Genomic DNA, 14710 nt, shown 5'->3' with positions numbered 1-14710 from the left:
GATTTTGTTAGATATAGCTAGGTTAAATTTAGATCTAAATGGCATAAAAAGAAATTGACATTAAACAAACTTCATACTTTCTTCATACCATTCAAAAGCACAAACATACAATATAAATAGTTAGGGTTAGACCCTCTAATTGGGCTAAAACAGCAAAAGGCCCAAAAACAACAACCAAAAATAAAGTTAAAATAATACTATCAGCACCTATTTAATAGTAAAAGTCTTTAAGTAAAACTGAAATCTTTTTTTCTCTATTGGGCCTGCCCAACTTCTTATCAATACTCATGGGCTTGTTGAGAACCTTGTCCTCAAGGTTCACACTAGAAGAATCCAAGTGCACAATTGTCTTGTTGGGCCGCTGGGAAGGTGGGTCGGGTAGGTCTTTTGACGAATTAGGGTTTGTGTGAGTCTTAGTGGGACACGTGTTGGTACATGCTGCAGCCGCTGAGATACTATTGGGATACAGCTGTATATGGGATGGCTTTTGAACATTGGGAAACAAAGTAGAATCACGTGTGGGATACAGCTGTACATGGGCTGGCTTTTGAACGTTGGGAAGCAAAGCAGAATCACGTGAAAGATCACCTCGAGCCATGTGTTTTTTTGAAAGTGCAGAACATGTGGGTCCCTTTGGTACTTGAAAAGGTTGAAGTAAATCTGTAGAAGTTAAAGACTTACGTATCACAATCCTCTTATTGTCCTTCTCTCTCTCAGTTTCTTCCAAACTATTTTTTTTCTCTAAAATGTTTCTCTCTTCTTTTTTTGAATACATAGAAGCCGTTTCCGCTTTTTCATCCTCACGAACGGTCTTCTTGCCCACCACCAACAATGAATCTTCCTCTGTAGCGATTGCCGTTTCGGAAGTATGAAGATGGTGACCCGACGGTAAGAGATCCCTCGGCTTGTTACTTGCTGAGTTTGTTAAAGGTTGTGATGCTAATGTCTGTTGTCTATTTTGTAGGTTCTCATCATTAGGTAAGAAAGAGCTGTCCAGATCTGTAAGAAACGGAAGAGTGTTGGACGGAGGAAGAGGTTTAAAATCATTCAAGGGGTCAGTTCCAAAATACGGTCGCAGCAAAGAAACATGGAACACTGGGTGCACACGAGAAGAAGATGGAAGGTCTAGCAAGTAAGCAACTTGGCCCACTCTTTTAATGACGGTGAACGGTCCGCAGAAGCGGGATGCAAGTTTCTGTGAAGGACGTTTCTGAACAGTTTGTTGACGGTACGGCTGAAGCTTCAACAGAACACGGTCCCCAACTTGGAAGGTAACGTCGCTCCTTTTTGTGTTTGCTTGTTTTTCCATCTGGATCCTACTTTTCTGAAGGTTTTCATTCAGAGTTTTGAAGATCTGTTGCTTTTGTTGCAGGATGTCTTCAACTAATGTCTCCGAGGTAGATCCGTTGACATAGTCTGAGATAGATGGTGGGTCGCGGCCGTAAAGAGCTCTAAACGGTGTCATACCGATAGATGAGTGGAACGAAGTGTTATACCAGTACTCTGCGTGATGAAGAAACTTGTACCACTTACTCGGTTGGGAACTGACAAAACAACGAAGGTACGTTCCAATAGATCTGTTTATGACCTCTGTTTGACCATCTGTTTCTGGATGATATGCTGTACTGTATTTTAATATTGTGCCTTGTTCTTTGAAAAATGTTTTCCAAAAAGTACTGAGGAACAGGGGGTCCCGATCTGATACAATGGACTTGGGCTGGCCATGAAGACGTGTGATCTCCATTGTGAAACGCCTTGCCAGATCTTGTGCTGAAAAGTGAGAAGGCATTGCAATGAAATGGGCAGATTTTGTGAGTCGATCGCAGACGACCCAGATGGTGGTGTGTCCAAAGGAGTTAGGCAGTTTGGTTATGAAGTCCATTGAGATGTCCTCCCAAGCTTGTTTTGGCGTAGGTAATGGCTGCAACAATCCCTTTTTTTTCTGTGTTAAGTATTTGTTCTGTTGACACACTTTGCACGTCTTAATCAAACTCTTTGCTTCTTTGTATATTCCCGGCCAACTGAAAGAGGTGGAGATACGGGCTAAAGTGGCTTTGAGACCTGAGTGTCCAGCGGATGGGGTAGAATGAAACTCCCAAAGAAGATGTGTCCGGATCTGTTCTGTTTCAGGTACGAAAATTTTGTCTTTGTAAAACAGTAACCCGTTTGAAAATTTGAAGTCTGGATGGGTAGTATTACTGAGTAGTGTCTTGACTGTTTGTTTACCTCTTTCATCCTTTGCATAAAATTTGCGTAAACTGGAGATGATGTCTGGGATCGGTGAAGAAATAGCTAGCAAGGTGGGCGTATCAACACTGTACTTTCGGCTCAGAGCATCGGCTACCAGATTGGATTTACCAGGTTTGTAAAAAATCTCAAAGTTGAATCCTTGTAGTTTTGAGGCCCATTTCTGCTGTTCTGGGGTTTGTATCTTTTGGAGCAACAAATTTCGTAAGCTCTTTTGATCAGTATAGATATGAAACTCTTGACCAATAAGATACTGACGCCACTTTTTTATGGCTTCTGTTACAGCGAACATCTCTCGAACGTAAACAGAAGCTGCTTGCATTCGCGGACACAACTTTTTGCTGAAGTAGGCGATCGGATGACCATCCTGGGACAAAACAGCACCGATAGCCACGCCTGAAGCATCGGTTTCTACTATGAACTTCTTTGTAAAATCTGGTAAAGATAATACCGGCATGTCGGTCATTCGTCTTTGTAATTCTGTAAAGGCTGCGGCCGCCTCTGTACTCCAAACAAATTTAGTGGAACGCAACAAATCGGTGAGAGGAGCGGCGAGAGAGGCGTATTTTTTTACAAATCGACGATAAAATCCGGTAAGGCCTAAAAATCCCCTGAGTGCCGTGAGAGAACGTGGCTGAGGCCAATCTAGAATAGCTTTTATTTTTTCTGCATCCGGTGCCACTGTGCCCATAGAAATGACATGCCCTAGGTAATGAACTGTAGAAACTGCAAACACACACTTTGATAACTTCACAACATAAAAATTGGTCATAAGTAACTGAAAAATAATCTGTAAATGAGCAAGGTGATCAGAAAAATTAGTGCTATAGATTAGGATGTCATCAAAAAATACTAAAACGAATTTGCGTAAGTAAGGCCGCAAAAGATCATTCATTGCTGATTGGAATGTTGAGGGTGCGTTAGTCAAGCCGAAAGGCATAACTAAGAATTCATAGTGTCCGTCGAAAGTACGAAAAGCTGTTTTATGTGTATCCTCTGATGCCATTCGGATCTGGTGATAACCCGAGCGTAGATCTAATTTGGTGAAAACTTTTGCTGAACCAAGTTCATCGAGTAATTCGTCTATGGTGGGTATTGGGAATCTGTCCTTAACTGTAACTGCATTCAGGGCGCGGTAATCCACACAAAAACGCCATGTTCCGTCTTTCTTTTTCACTAATAAAACTGGGGATGAAAATGGGCTGTGACTAGGTTTGATTAGACCCTCTTTTAACATGTCATCAATAATAGTGGTCATGGCAGTCTTTTGGGAGTGAGGATACCTGTAGGGTTTTACATTAATGGGGGTAGTGTTGGGAATAAGGGTAATGTGATGGTCATGGGTTCTGGATGGAGGGAGGCCAACATGGCTTTGAAAGATTTTTGAGAATTTGTAAAGTAGGTTGGAAAGTTGAGGGTGAGTGTTTGTTGGTAAGTTTTCTAGCGGGTTGGGGTGTGGGGTAGCAAGAGAAGTGGAACTTGGTTGGAAAAGCATGAGATGTAAAGAGGCAATTGAATTTTGATGGACAAGCTGTTTAAGTTGGTGAAAAGTTGTTTGTTGAGGGCTAGAAAAAGAGTCCCCTTGGATTGTCATGGGGTAATTTTCATGGTTGAATGTAATTGAAGGAACAGAAAAATCTGCTTGGATGGGTCCAAGCGTTCGTAACCAAGCCATCCCTAGAACGACATCTGCCCCTTCAATTGGAAGAAGATAAAAGGGCAGACTGAACTGTTTTTCTTGTAGGGTAAGCTTGACATCATTACAAATTCCCTCACATTGGAGATGAGAACCGTTACCAACCATTACTGAAAACTGTGGAATTGGGGTTGTAAGAAGGTTAAGATGATGGGCGATTCGGGGTTGGAGAATATTATGTGTGCTACCCGTATCTACTAGAACCATTACCGATAAACCACCAATTAAGCCTTTGAATTTAAGTGTTTGTGGAGAGAACTGACCCGTTAAAGCTTGGGTGGATAGTTGAAAATAAGTGTCACTTGGTTCTGTCTCCGTTACAGCCTCTTGCTGTTCTTCAAACAATTGAGTATGTTCCATGACCTCGTCATCACATAATAGAATCAAGAATCTGCCCGTAGCACACCTATGTCCGGGAATGAACTTTTCATCACAATTAAAACACAACCCTTGGGCTCGTCTTTCTTGAATTTGGGCTTGAGATAATTTTTTTATAGGCAGGTGGGAGGGTTGTTGGGTAGAAGGGGTTTTGGGCCGGAATGTAGATTGGGCTGGAGTAGTATACTGGTTTTTCTGGGTTGGGGCAGCAGATGGAGTGGGGTTCGGTTTGGGATATGAGTTAGCATAGGGTTTGGGGAATTTAGGTTTAGAATCTTTAAGTTTTGCTTCAATCAATTTTGCTAATCCAATAGCTTGTGAGATATTAGTGGGTTTTTGAATTGCCATTTCATTTCTAATATCAGCATTAAGACCAGAAATAAAGCAATTAAGGATAGCATCTTGTGGTAGGCCCACCACTTGATTGCCCAACTGTTCAAATTTGGTTTGATACTCAACCACTGTTCCTTCTTGTTTTAACTTAAACAATTCTGCCTGATGATTGTCATAAGTAGATGGGCCGAAACGCAACTCTAAAGCTCTTGTAAACGAGGCCCAATCAGATAATAAATGACTATTATGCATCCATTTAAACCAACTAAGGGCATCACCTTTCATATAAAAGGATATTAATGATAAACGGTTTTCCGGGGGCATATTATAAAAATTAAAAAATTGCTCCGCTTGAAAAAGCCAATCCAAAGGTCCAGAACCATCAAACATAGGTAATTCGAGTTTTGGAGAACGGGCTGTAGGTAATGGTGGTATATTGGAGAGATTGGGATAAGGGTGTTGGGAAGGAAATTGTGAGAATGGGGGCTGTTGGGAAAAAGGGATAGTGAAAGGTTGAGAGGTTGATAGGATAGTTGGGATAGGGGGGTATGGAACGAAGGTTGAGGAGGTGTGAGGATGAATGTAGCGGTTAGGTGTTGGCTGGGGGTGTGTAGTTGAAAAAGTTGCAGAGTTTCTTAAGGGTGTGTGTGTTGGTGACAAATTGTGAAAATTAGGTGGAGGAACCCTAGAAATAGAATGTGGATTCTGTATCATACCTGATGTGACTGCTGTTCCATGAACAGTAACTGGGGTGACCGGAGGTACTGTTCCGTGAACAGTAGCGGACCCAGCAGTGGTCCCGGATCCGTGAACAGTAGCGGATCTGCTTGTTGAACCAGCTCCGTGAACAGTAGCAGAAGTAGTAGTAATGGCTTGCTGCAGCTCTTTTGCAATAGAAATTTTGTTAATGGCAGCCATGATGGAGTCAAATCTAGAGTCTTCCACACTTTTGTCATTATCAAACCTTGTTTGGAGGTTGGATAATTCTGTAGAGATTTGGTGGAATCTTACATCCATTTGCTCTTGTGTCTCTTGCATTGCATTGTTTAGGTTTAAGGTAGTGATTTGAAGTGCTTCTTCTAAAATTTCTTTAGAAGATGGGTTGGGAGGTTTAGGAGGAGCCATGGGAGGGATGAGAGGAAGGAGATGAAAGCACCAATGTTAGATATAGCTAGGTTAAATTTAGATCTAAATGGCATAAAAAGAAATTGACATTAAACAAACTTCATACTTTCTTCATACCATTCAAAAGCACAAACATACAATATAAATAGTTAGGGTTAGACCCTCTAATTGGGCTAAAACAGCAAAAGGCCCAAAAACAACAACCAAAAATAAAGTTAAAATAATACTATCAGCACCTATTTAATAGTAAAAGTCTTTAAGTAAAACTGAAATCTTTTTTTCTCTATTGGGCCTGCCCAACTTCTTATCAGGTTTTTGCTGTGAGGATGGATTGATCGAGAGATTGAGTGAAATTTAGAATTTGGTTTCATTGTTTAGTTTTAATCTATTTTATAATTTTATAAATTTATTTTATTTAGTTAGTTAAAAGTTTGATCTAAAAATTTTATCTAAAAATTTTAGGAGTAAGAGGGAAACTAAAATTGATTTGTGAATGGGAGGGAAACTAAAATTGGTAGTTTTTTATATATGTATTCTTAAAAAATAAATTTTATATTGTTAGCATAGATAATAAAACTAAATCTAATTAAAATAACTATTTATATGATAAAACAAATAACTATTTATATGATAAAACTAAATCTAATTAAAATAACTATTTATATGATAAAACAAATGTTTACATATTCATTATTCTAAATCTTCGTGCTCGTCATCCACATCATTCTCATCATTTGATGTGATATTGTCCTCAGATGCAATATCTCCATGCTCTTCATCCAATATAGACGAATCAACTAGATGCCCCTCAACCATTGTATCAGACAAACTTGTAGTTTGTTCATCTGCAACCACATCATTAATTTGTTCCACTTCATCAACTTGGAAAGCAAGATCTTCTTCCACTAGATCGTCAGATTCAATATGACCCATTGGTTTTGTTTTTATGACAACACACCACCCTCGTTTACGTGGCACAAATGAAGGATAAGGAACATAGTAAACTTGCCTAACAATATGTGACATTATGAAAGGGTCATACTCTTTGTACCTCCGGTCCATTTGAATCTCAACAGTACCATATGTCCTATCTATTTTTGTGCCTCTAGTTGGATCATACCATTCACAATAAAACAAGACAACTTTATTTTCCGAGTCCAAGTAAGTGTACACTAACTCATAGATATGTTTGACAAAACCATAGAAGTCATCTTCACCACCATCTGTAACTCCTTTCACAAAAACACCACTGTTTATGGTCTTTTTCCCTTCAGTCCATGTATGAGTGTGAAATTTATATCCATTCACGAAGTATGTGTGCCATTCATTTGCGCTTTGAATAGGGCCTTGAGACAAGTTTCTCAAATGGAGTATTTCGGGAGTCGGTGCAACAATGCTATACATTCTCTCCTTAAACCATGCTGGGAATTGAGCATGGATGACACCAGATGTTGATTGTACACCGGTAGTATGAAAATAGGTGTTGTTGAATTCCCTAAAAAGAAACACATTATAAGTTTCAGAGTAATGAGTTTTATGATTGTAAAGAAAATTAAAAGTTAGGGGTATGTATACTTACTCAAGAAATGGTTTAACTTCAACGCAGTTGATCAAGACATGAACATGGGCAGATTGCATTTCTTGTTGGGTCAACCAATGCACACCCTTTTTTCCAGATGGACGGCCTGGAAGCCCGAAGACCGATAAAGTGAATTGACTCCTTTCACTAACATTGACAGGATTTCGAATGATTCTTGGAGTTAACATCAAATGCTTGAAATAGTGACTGCAAAAATGTGATGTTTCTCGATGCAAGTAATGTGCACATATCGATCCTTCAACTCTAGCCTTATTTTTCACTGATCGTTTTGAATCACCCATGAACCTTTCAAACGGATACATCCACCTATATTGAACAGGTCCTCCAAGATAAGCTTCATAGGCGAGATGCACAGGTAAATGTTCCATGGAGTCAAAAAAACCAGGCGGAAATACTTGTTCCAACTTGCATAGAATGACTGGAATATTTCGATCCAACTTAATGACGTCATCTACTTTTAAAGCTGAAGCACAAATATCTCTGAAAAATTGACTAATTTCAGTCAGTGGATTAAGCACATGTTTAGGTAGAGAACCAAATGCAATTGGTAGCAATTGTTCCATAAAAACATGGCAATCATGACTTTTCATACCATGCAACCTCCCAGTGTTGGCGTCAGCACACCTTGCTAAATTTGAAGAATAGCCGTCGGGCATTCTCAATTCTTTTAACCATCGACAAACCACTTTACCTTCGTGGGAGGTCAGACTGAAACAAGCCTTCGGTTTCAATAATTTCCCATTTGGTTGAGGCTTCAACTCCAACTCTTTTCGATTGCACCATTTTTCCATGTCATGTCTAGCCTTCTCATTATCTTTCGTCTTGTCTTTAACATCCATCACAGTGTTAAATACATTATCAAAAAAATTCTTCTCAATATGCATAACGTCTAGATTATGGCGCAACAAATTATCTTTCCAATATGGAAGATCCCAAAATATACTTCTCTTTGTCCAATTGTGATCGACCCCATATCCTTCAATTCTACATGCCTTTCCAGTATCTGTAATTTTTGGTAGCCCACAAACTTTGTCCCATACAGCACCTGGTGACAATCGGGGCGGAGGCATATCTGTTACCTGTTTGTCTTTTATGAAATTTGTCTTGTTCTTTCTATACGGATGATTTTTTGGTAGAAATCTGCGGTGACAGTCAAACCACGAGCTTTTCCCCCCTTTATCCAACGTAAACGCCTTTGTCTCTTTCATACAATGCGGGCAACCCATTCTGCCATGTGTACCCCAACCAGACAACATGCCATATGCTGGAAAGTCGTTGATGGTCCACATCAAGGCGGCTCGCATAGTAAAATTTTGTTTACGTGATATATCATAAGTCCATTCTCCACCAATCCACAACCTCTTCAAATCATCAATTAAAGGTTGTAAATACACATCAATTCCGGCTTTTGGACTCGAAGGTCCTGGAATGACGCACGTCAAAAACATATATGGTTTTGTCATGCACATCTCGGGAGGAAGGTTGTAAGGGGTTACAATAACTGGCCAACAAGAATACGCACTTCCCGACGCTTGAACATAAGGAGCAAAACCATCTGAGCATAATCCAAGCCTGACATTTCTAGGTTCTGCGGCAAAATCAGGATGTATTCGATCAAAGTGTTTCCATGCCTCGCCATCAGATGGATGCCGCATAGTGTCTGGACTTGTTTTGTTTGTATGATGCCATGTCATCTGACTTGCACTGTGCATTGAAGCAACATTCTTTTTAACCTTGGAATTATCGGAAGATAAAACATGGACTTTTCTGCTACACGGTCTTGATTAGTGTTAATGGCTCTATTGCGAACTTTATATCTTGGACTCATACAAAATTTGCATTCCTCCAACAATCCATCTTGAGTACCAAACTCATTGTCATAAAACAACATACAACCATTAATGCAACAATCAATCTTTCTTACTCTTAAGCCCAACTTCGACACCAACTTCTTTGCTTCATAAAATGTTGTAGGTAAGTTGTCTTTCATTTCAGTTGAGTCCAACATCATTTTTACAAAGAATTCCAAACACTGATCAGGAACATTCCAATTTGACTTGGCGGCCAATAATCTCACACACATTGATAACTTGGAGTCAGACGAACCGTCAAACAACGGTGTATTCATCTCATTCAACAATTGATAAAATCTCTGCGCTTCTTCGTTCGGCATCTCTTCCCCATCACAATCTTCAGGTTGATCATAGGTCACATTCACACCAAAAGCATCCTCAACCATGTCACCGATCTGATTAAAGTTTTCCTCATATTCAATAGGCGGTCTTTCCTCATATTCCATTGACGGACGACTACTTGAAGCATGCGTACTGCTAGTGTCTGGTACGTTACTCGGCAATTTTTCACCATTATACGTCCAAACCCAATAATTTTCCATGAAACCCCTTCTATACAAATGCCTGACCACTTCATCTGGGTCACTAATTATAGGTCTACATTCACATTTAAGACAGGGACACCTAACTCCTCCTTCGCTTCGACAACATTCTTGAGCAAACGCCCACGTGATAAACCCGTTAACTCCTTCTATAAAATTGGGTTTAAGTGCACGTCTTCCTGGTTCCACTCTATCGTACATCCAACTACGATAATACAAATAATATTCCATACTGCACATATATCCAATCATTCTCTTTTTTAGTAACAATAATTAAATATTTACTTATATCAACTATAAGTAAATAATTAAACACTTACCAACTATAAATAAATAATTAAACATTTACTTATATCAACTATAAACAAAATATTATTATATATATTATTTTTTAAAACAAAATAATATACTTCACACTATAATAAACATTTTTAGAACAAAATAATATATTATTTTTTAATAACTATGTAGTAACCTTCTTTTAAAATGTTGTTTAAAAAATACTAATTCACCTAAAAAAAATAAAATGTCAAATATTACACCTAAAAAAAATTATAACACAAACAAATCATTTATAACACAAAACTAACATTTACAAAACTAACATTTATAAAATGTCAAATATTACACCTAAATAAAATGTCAAATATTACCTCAATCTTCAAATGTCTTCTTGAAATGCTCCTCCAATCACAAATATTACACCTAAAAAAAATTATAACACAAACAAATCATTTATACAAATTAAAACGAAAATAATAAATAAAATACAGAAGAGTAAAAATAAATTGATACATGCCTTGAATATTTTGCAATTGAAATGAAATTTGAGAGAATGTGTGAAGAAAAATTTGGGAGAAAATGGGGAAGAAGAGAGGAAGAAGAAATGGGGAATGAAGAAGTAAATAGGGTTCTGGAAAGAAGGGAGAGGGAGAAGCATTTTGGGAAAAGGTATTAAGAGTTTAGTGACGTGATTTTCACAACGCCAAGTTGCGAAATGAAAGTCACGTCGCAACAAATGAAGATTCCCAACCCACGTGCTCGTTGTCAGTCAACTCTGGCATTAAAGTTTTTTGGTTTTTTAAAAAGTTATTTGCGACGTGATTTACACGTCACAACTGAATTTTGAAAAATTCAAACTTCCCCCCTGTGCATTTCTGACTCCAATTGTTTTTTTTTTTTTTAGTTGCGACGTGATTTACACGTCACAACATTTTTTTTTTAATTTTTTCTGACTCCCCCCTTGATTAACGTTACTTTTTATTTTTAAATTATATAAACATGTTGCGACGTGATTTTCACGCCACAACTGCTTTATTTTACACACGTGAAAATCACGTCACTATTTCACGTGGCTAGGAGGCAATTTTCTTGTAGTGCAACGAACACCTACCTCTAATGTATAATCCCTACATGAAAGGTGCCATTGTTCCTTTTTGAGATCATCACTACCGCCGGTATAAGTGGCTCTACATGATATTGCGTCAAATTCCCAAGCATCAAGTTCTCAAATAATGACAATGCAAACACAATCCTAATGCAACCTCTGTATGCAAATATGATTCCGGAACAAATAATCCCCTCCTCGAGGTTTGTGGATCACCATTACAATTAATCTTCAAAGTGAAGTATAATTAGACATTCACAACTCCATTTCTCATTAGGGATTGTGGCATTGACAATTTATGGACATTAACACTTCACATGAGTTAAATAAATATTGCATTTCAACTGTAGTTGTACGTAACGTGAATTTCCATCGACATCTACTATATTTCTAGTTGTCCTTGAATGTCCCATATGATTAATTTCAAGAACCCTATCAATGGAATAGCTCCTGCTACATGAATCTAATCTCTCCCTCTAACTGTACCATGTTTACCGGTCCATACTATGAAAATATTCCTTTCATTATCATGCTGGTACTTGCCTTAGCATCTCAAGATCAGTGTTCACAAGAGAATTGCATTAATAAACACATATGGTTGGCCTTTTGTTCATCCAATTTCAGCCACTTAATAATTATTTTGTTGTGATATACTTTTGCTAAACTCATGACATCTTTACAGCTCACAAGAAAGGGATTCACAATTCAATGGATTTTAAATTGTTAGAACAACTATTCCAATTCAAAAGAAAACGAATATGAAAAAAAAATACATAAAAAGAACACACGATATTTGATAACGAAGTTCGGCCAATTGTGCCTACGTCTCCGACTACAGAGTAGCTGCAATTCCGTTGTATTAATCAAGTTTATATGTTTGACATGTTACAATTTAACAAAGAAGCTGAACTTAAGCAACCTATTCCCTTATCATTAAAGAAAAATTAATAAAAAGATGGTGTTGTAGTGTCTCCAACAAAACTAGGTAAAGTTGTTGTTGTGCTCAACTAAACTCTCGAGTCTTTCCAAGATAGCTCTCTTCTGCTCCTTGACTGATGTGGATAATCTCTCTACAGAGGCATGGAAATTTTCTGGCATCATTCAGATTTGTAGGGTAAACACCTTTGGAAGAATCTACATCCAGTTGAGCAAACATAAACCTAACATTAAAAAATGAAAATATTGTATAATAGAACAAAGTGGTGTATAATCAAAAGCAAATAAGATTAAGAATGTATGAGATCTTAGGCACTAGTGATGAAGTGAAGTTGGTATTTGTAAAGTTGGAGATATAATTGAAATTAACTGAATAATGTTAGAAATACATTTGAAATATCCAAAAAAATGGTTCAAACATAATTGATATTCATTCTATTTTGATCTATTTACACGCTGACGCAGTGCATGAACTGGATGATAATCAGATAGAAACAAAAATAAAAGAGAAGAGCTAACCAGACTCTCATGGTGCCTTCAGATTCATGTGCCAAAATCTCATCAAAATAGTTTCGGTGGCAACATCTTTAACAAACTCCTTCCCAACACAAGACATGCCGAAATCCAACATATTCTTAACAACCGCCTTTTCAGAATCTGCAATAAACCAAAAGATAGACAACTCATGAACAAATGAAGAAAGCAGAAAAAGTCATAATAATTATTGTATTGAAAAAAAATTCATAATAAATATTAGTCACTTCATGAACCACATGTATTCCTCTACTTTAAGTTAGGAAATGGTGGAATAGGAACACTCACAACTATGATGTGATAAAAATACGACCCTCAGACTGCTATACTTTGAAGTAGGATTCCAATTCATCTGCATCAAAAGCATCCTAATTTATTGAATCAATAAACTTGTTTCTAATTGACACGCATTTTAATTATATCATCAAATCGAAGAACATTTTAACTTTCTTCCATGAACGATGGTCAATAATGTCAATAATTCTTGGCTTCATACTTTTCTCATTATTATTTCTCGTATATATAAAGGTTACAGGACTATATCGGTAATTACACTAAATAAATACATTTAAACTAATTCCTATTCACACCCCCCCCCCCCCCCTCAAATTGATGCTGCTTGTCAATGAGCATCAATTTGCTAACAAGAAACTGATGACGTGGACGCGGAACAGCCTTGGTAAGAATATCTGCAATCTGCAACTGAGTATTGACATGAGGAAGTGATATTATTCTGTCATCATAAGCGTCACGGATTGAGTGACAATCAACTTCAATATGTTTGGTGCGTTCATGAAAAACAGGATTTGCAACAATTTGGATGGCACTAGTATTGTCAGCATAAAGTGAAGTTGGCTCTATTTGAGGAAATCCAAGTTCATCCAAAAGACCACGAAGCCAAATTATTTCAGAACAAGTAGCAGACATGGCGCGATACTCAGATTCAGTAAAAGATTTAGAGACTCTTGCTTGTTTCTTACTTTTCCATGAGATCAATGAAGAGCCAAGAAACATGCACCAACCAGTGACAGATCGTCGAGTATCAGGGCACCCTGCCCAATCAGCATCACTATAAGCACTCAATTTAGGAGGAACTCCAGTAGGAAAGAATAAACCACGATGAGAGCTTCCCTTCAAGTAACGAATTATACGTCGAACTGCTGCCTAGTGTAGGTGGCGAGGAGAGTGCATGAATTGACTTACTTGTTGAACAGCAAATGATATGTCAGGGCGAGTAATAGTCAAGTAATTAAGGCTACCCACGAGTTGACGATACAATAAGGGATCATGCAACAGATCACCATCATCACGATTATATTTAACATTAACCTCAAGAGGAGTATCTACTGGATTAGCCGATTGCAGACCAGCCATAGAAATTAAACCTGTGGCATACTTGTGTTGATGGAGGAATATGCCCTTGGATGTAGAATGAACCTCAAGACCAAGAAAATAATGCAAATTACCAAGATCTTTCATATGAAACGCTGCTTGTAACTGCTGTTTAAGGCTTTGAATGGAAGCATGATCAGAACCAGTAATAATCATATCATCAACATACAGAAGAAGTAGGACAATTCTAGTAGATGTTTTATGAATAAATAGAGAAGAATCGTACTGACTCTGAGTAAAGGAAAACCCAAGTAGAGTGGATCGAAATTTTTCATACCATGCTCTAGGCGCTTGTTTCATACCGTATAAGGAGCGTTTGAGCTTGCACACACCCTTAGATGACGAAAACAAACCTTGAGGAGGAGTCATATAAATATCTTCCGCCAGGTCACCATGAAGAAAAGCATTTTTCACATCTAATTGATGAAGATTCCACCCGTTAGAAGAAGCTATAGAGAGTACCGTACGAACAGATGTCATTTTGGCAACCGGTGCAAATGTCTCATCATAATCAATTCCATATTCCTGCTTGTTTCCTAAGGCAACCAAGCGAGCCTTGAAACGGTTGAGGGACCCATCAGAATTCAATTTCACAGAATACACCCATTTACAGCCAATGGGTTTAACACCAGGAGGACAAGAGACAATATCCCATGTGAAATTCTCTTGAAGAGCTTGAAGTTCCTC

The 14710-nt window shown here is 38.0% G+C and overlaps 3 protein-coding genes across 5 annotated transcripts in view; all 3 read right to left on the bottom strand.

Moving 5' to 3' along the window:
* Window positions 1-211: 211 nt before the first annotated feature.
* On the bottom strand, window positions 212-5779 carry LOC131659692 (uncharacterized). Its single transcript, XM_058928848.1, has one exon. It carries the CDS (start codon window positions 5777-5779, stop codon window positions 212-214), a length of 5568 nt encoding a protein of 1855 aa, XP_058784831.1.
* A 690-nt stretch (window positions 5780-6469) lies between these two features.
* Window positions 6470-8035, bottom strand: LOC131659691 (uncharacterized). Its single transcript, XM_058928847.1, has 3 exons — window positions 7359-8035; window positions 6951-7274; window positions 6470-6608 (listed from the first exon to the last, which is right to left on the bottom strand). Exons 1-3 carry the CDS (start codon window positions 8033-8035, stop codon window positions 6470-6472), a joined length of 1140 nt encoding a protein of 379 aa, XP_058784830.1.
* A 3948-nt stretch (window positions 8036-11983) lies between these two features.
* The window catches only part of LOC131593236 (putative disease resistance RPP13-like protein 1), a 76022-nt gene continuing 73295 nt past the window's right edge, over window positions 11984-14710 (bottom strand). The window contains exons 8-10 of one of the 3 annotated variants that reach the window (XM_058865547.1): window positions 12920-12983; window positions 12617-12754; window positions 11984-12321 (exon numbers count right to left, since the gene is read on the bottom strand). The gene's annotated coding sequence lies outside the window, so the exon portion shown is untranslated. The remainder of the gene's footprint in view (window positions 12322-12616; window positions 12755-12919; window positions 12984-14710) is intronic. The other 2 variants (XM_058865549.1, XM_058865548.1) reach the window with 2 other exon arrangements.

Source organism: Vicia villosa, linkage group LG3 (assembly GCF_029867415.1).
Source record: "Vicia villosa cultivar HV-30 ecotype Madison, WI linkage group LG3, Vvil1.0, whole genome shotgun sequence".
Classification (NCBI taxonomy): Eukaryota; Viridiplantae; Streptophyta; class Magnoliopsida; order Fabales; family Fabaceae; genus Vicia; species Vicia villosa.
The sequence above is the reverse complement of the archived record's forward strand: the minus strand, read 5'-3'. Positions and strand labels throughout refer to the sequence as shown.